Source organism: Gekko japonicus, unplaced genomic scaffold, assembly GCF_001447785.1.
Source record: "Gekko japonicus isolate JY-2015 unplaced genomic scaffold, Gekko_japonicus_V1.1 scaffold2769, whole genome shotgun sequence".
Lineage (NCBI taxonomy): Eukaryota > Metazoa > Chordata > Lepidosauria > Squamata > Gekkonidae > Gekko > Gekko japonicus.
Genome location: NW_015175450.1, coordinates 90,223 through 93,789, shown reverse-complemented (window position 1 = coordinate 93,789; position 3,567 = coordinate 90,223). Strand labels below are relative to the sequence as shown.

The window sequence follows — 3,567 nt, the reverse complement described above, 5'->3', positions numbered from 1 at the left end:
AGCAAAATGGGGGGTAGGTTGACAGATAAAAGGAATTGGAGAAAGGGGGAAATGGGGGTAGGTTATCAGAAAAGGGGGGGTAGAATGACAAAGGAGGGATGGGGGCAGGTTGACAGGGAAGGGGGGGGAAGAGGAGGAAGATTGTTAGAAGAGGAAGAGGGAAGGAAGCAAAGAGGGGGAGGGGATGGATATACTCTCTCTGCAAGTTTATTGTGGGTCCCTACTGGGCGGGGGCCAGGAGAAGGAAGGTTGGAAGAGGATTCAGTGGCCAAGGAGGAAGTGCCAACTTCTGGAGGAGCCACGGGAGGAGGACACTGCACCGTTGGAAACTGTTGGGGAGTGGGGGGGGCTGCCCTGTTCCCTGTTAGGGAAGGGAGAAACTTGCAGGGAGGGGACTCCCCCCCCTCCTTTGCTCCCCCCCCCCCGGGAGTCTAAACATCCTTCCCTTTCTCTCCCCTTCCTCTGGCCAGGCTGATGCGCTCTGTGGCTGCCCTAGTGGCGTGGCTGCTCCCCACCAAGTGCCCAGAGGAGCAGGCCGAGCGGCAGCGGGGAGAGCTGGAGGGGCACCGCTTCGTTGCTTCAGGGCGTTGGCTGAGGGGACAGGGCACGGCCCGGCTTGGCTGAGACACCTCCTCCCCTCCCTCCCCTCGCCGGGTGAGGCAAAGGCTGGCAGGCATCAGTTGGCGGAGGGGGTGAAACGAGCGGCAGCTCCCAGGGTATCTTTTGCACGTGGAGCCTTGGCAGCCGCGCCAGTTGTTCTCGAGGCAGCCAACTCCTGGCGTTCCAAACGGCAGCGGCGGCGGCTTCCCTGGGGCTCTCCAGCACGTTCTCCCGGCTTAGTATGTACGACGTTCTCTGCGCAGGGGCTGTTAACAGTGTTCTGCATTTTGGCTGTTGTTAACCTCCCCCTTATGTTTGTTTAAAGCTTTTAGATTTTTCTGCACACCTGGCGAGCAGCCCACGTGTGCAGGATAATCTCTTTTCCCTCCATGTCCTGTCCGTCTCTGGAAATAAGTATCCGCACACAGGGGCACAGTTGGGAATTAGATCTATAGAAGATAAAGTACTCCATATACCTAAATCTGATTAGGGCACGGTTTTTACCATGGCCAAATTTTATTTCTCCAAAAATGGCTACAGCTGGCAAAGCAACAAAAGACACAGGGCACCAGAGACTAACACACACTGACTTGGTGAAGCCATAGAAGCTGTGGATGAGGACTCTGCATAGGCTTCCCAGTCATCAGAAGAATGTTCCAGGGCCCACAATTAGTAGAAAAGGAAGAAGGGGTTTTGCAGATGTTTTATTGTATTTCTTTGCATTTTTAAAAATGTGTTTGCGCCCATGCCTGGAAGTCATGGCGACCTCTGGCGACTCCAACTGGGGCACGGAGGACGTCCAGAGGTGGCTTGGTAGCCTGCCTCCAGCCTCCCGGCCCTGGTGTTCCCTGGAGGTCTCCCGTCCAAATACTTGTCGGCCCTGCTTAGAGATGTGAAGGCCCAGAAAAAAACCGGAAAAATTCAGAAAAAACCCGTTTCCCCCCCGTTTTTTTCCTGAAGCCTTTTTGTTTTTTTCCGAAAAATTGGAAAAATTGAGAAAAGAAAAGAAAAAAAATTGATTATGGAATGTTTTATTTTAACATGATGAATAAAATATTTTAAGACCAGGTGTTCAAATATTTTCCAAATCATTTCTAATATATATATATATATCTAGGTTACAAACTGAACTCTCCAATGCAAGAACAAGATGCATTTCTTCCTTTAGGAGGTGCGATTGTCAGAAGAAAAGAAAAAGGTTTCAGTTTTGTTTTTGCATGTGGGTGGGTATTCTGTTTGTAATAATTGTTTGGCTACACTATATTTTTAATATGCTAGTTGTGATAATTTCATGCCAAGTAAAAATGTCCATAGTCATATTTTATGTTTCTAAAGTAACAGAATGACTTTCAAACTAGAAAAGACAAAAGAAATGCTAATGTAGCATTTTTTCCAATTTTTCCGAAAATTTCCGTTTCCCCCCCCCAAAAAAAACCGGGGTTTTTTCCGAGCTTCAAAATTTCTGGAAATCTTACATCTCTAGCCCTGCTTAGCTTCTTGCCATGTGAGGAGATCAGGCGTTCCCGGGCGACCCAGGTCAGGGCTACTATCCTTGTGGTTCTTCTGTCCTTACAGTGGCTGGAGGCATCACTGGACATCTGGGTCACCAGGGTAGTTTGGGTACATGAATCAAAAGTAACAAATACGCTGAAGTTGTGCACGTTAATTTCTTCCTTTCTACCTCACCCCAAGGTATTGTCGGGGAGGCAGATGAGAATGGAGAAGATTACTATCTCTGGACCTACAAAAAACTTGAAATAGGTTACAATGGAAATAGAATTGTGGATGTCAATCTGACAAGCGAAGGGAAAGTTAAACTGGTCCCTAACACCAAAATCCAGATGTCTTATTCTGTAAGTAATTTTTAATTTATATGTAACTTCCAAGTTATTTTGGCAAAAGTGGGGGTAAATTGGCAGCTTCTTCAATGGACTGAGGTTAGTTTAATTCTGTCCTCATCACTGAGAGCCAGTTGCTGTGTTCCCTGCAATTTCCTGCTGGCTCTGTCCATTTCCAGAAGCATGAAAAGGCAGGGGTGGCAAAGAAATAAAATTAATAGGACCAAACATCTCGCCAGGTGTGGCTAGCCACTGGGCAAGTTGCACCTGGCAGAATTTTCGTCTGGTTTGGATGGCCCCTGGTCCTCTAGTTTGTACAGTTCTCTTCCCTTACATGGTTAGTTCCTTCTTGGCTGCTTTATTCCTAAAATGGACGTGAAGAACATGGAGGCAACTGCTGGCCAGTCCACAGTTTGCGGCCCTTGGCGGTCACTGTCCTTGAGAGTTCCATGACAGGTAGTCTAGAGCGAGGTGCGGCGGTCAGAAAAAAATGGCGCCTGTTGTATTTCTGCTAGTCATGAAGATTGAAAACCATGAGGCTGATGCCAGGAAGGCACTTCACTTTCTTGCACTTTACCTGAAAAGAACAATACCTGCTTGTAATTTGTGAGCATGCTCTGATTACACAAGAAGAAGCATTTAAGCGTCAAGCTTCATTTCTACTTCTTAGACACAACAAAAAGCAGAGACATTTTGTTCATCCATTCATCCAATCTTGTTCAGAAGTAGGAACGTTGAAACGACACTGGTCATTCCGGAGCACATCGTTTAGATGCAATTTGATGTGTTATTTATTGTATACTGTATTGTTTGTTAGACTTACCTTAATATTGTGTTAATTTTTCTGGCTACAGTAGTATTGGCTCGTTAATTTTTGCGAATAGTTCAGTTTTTTTGTCTGGTCCTTTTTGTAATACCTTTGATACTGTGTTCCATCATTGGTATAATTAGCTTTCTATTATTAGGGAGAAAATGTGGCAGCCCTTGACCTGTATGATGCATGTAGAATGGGGGGTATATTTTAGACTGGTTTCACTTCTTAGCTGGTTGGATGTTATTCCCTTAAAGTGGGACCCTGTGGATTTACAACCAAATCTCAATCTCTCTCTCTCTCTCTCTCTCTCTCTCT

General features: G+C 46.3%; 1 protein-coding gene across 1 annotated transcript in view; it reads left to right on the top strand.

The window, feature by feature from the left end:
- The window catches only part of LOC107122754 (transmembrane 9 superfamily member 3-like), a 38,213-nt gene that overhangs the window by 23,585 nt on the left and 11,061 nt on the right, over positions 1–3,567 (top strand). Inside the window, 1 exon segment of the mRNA XM_015425888.1 lies at positions 2,293–2,453. Within this exon segment, the coding sequence (XP_015281374.1) occupies positions 2,293–2,453 (161 nt within the window).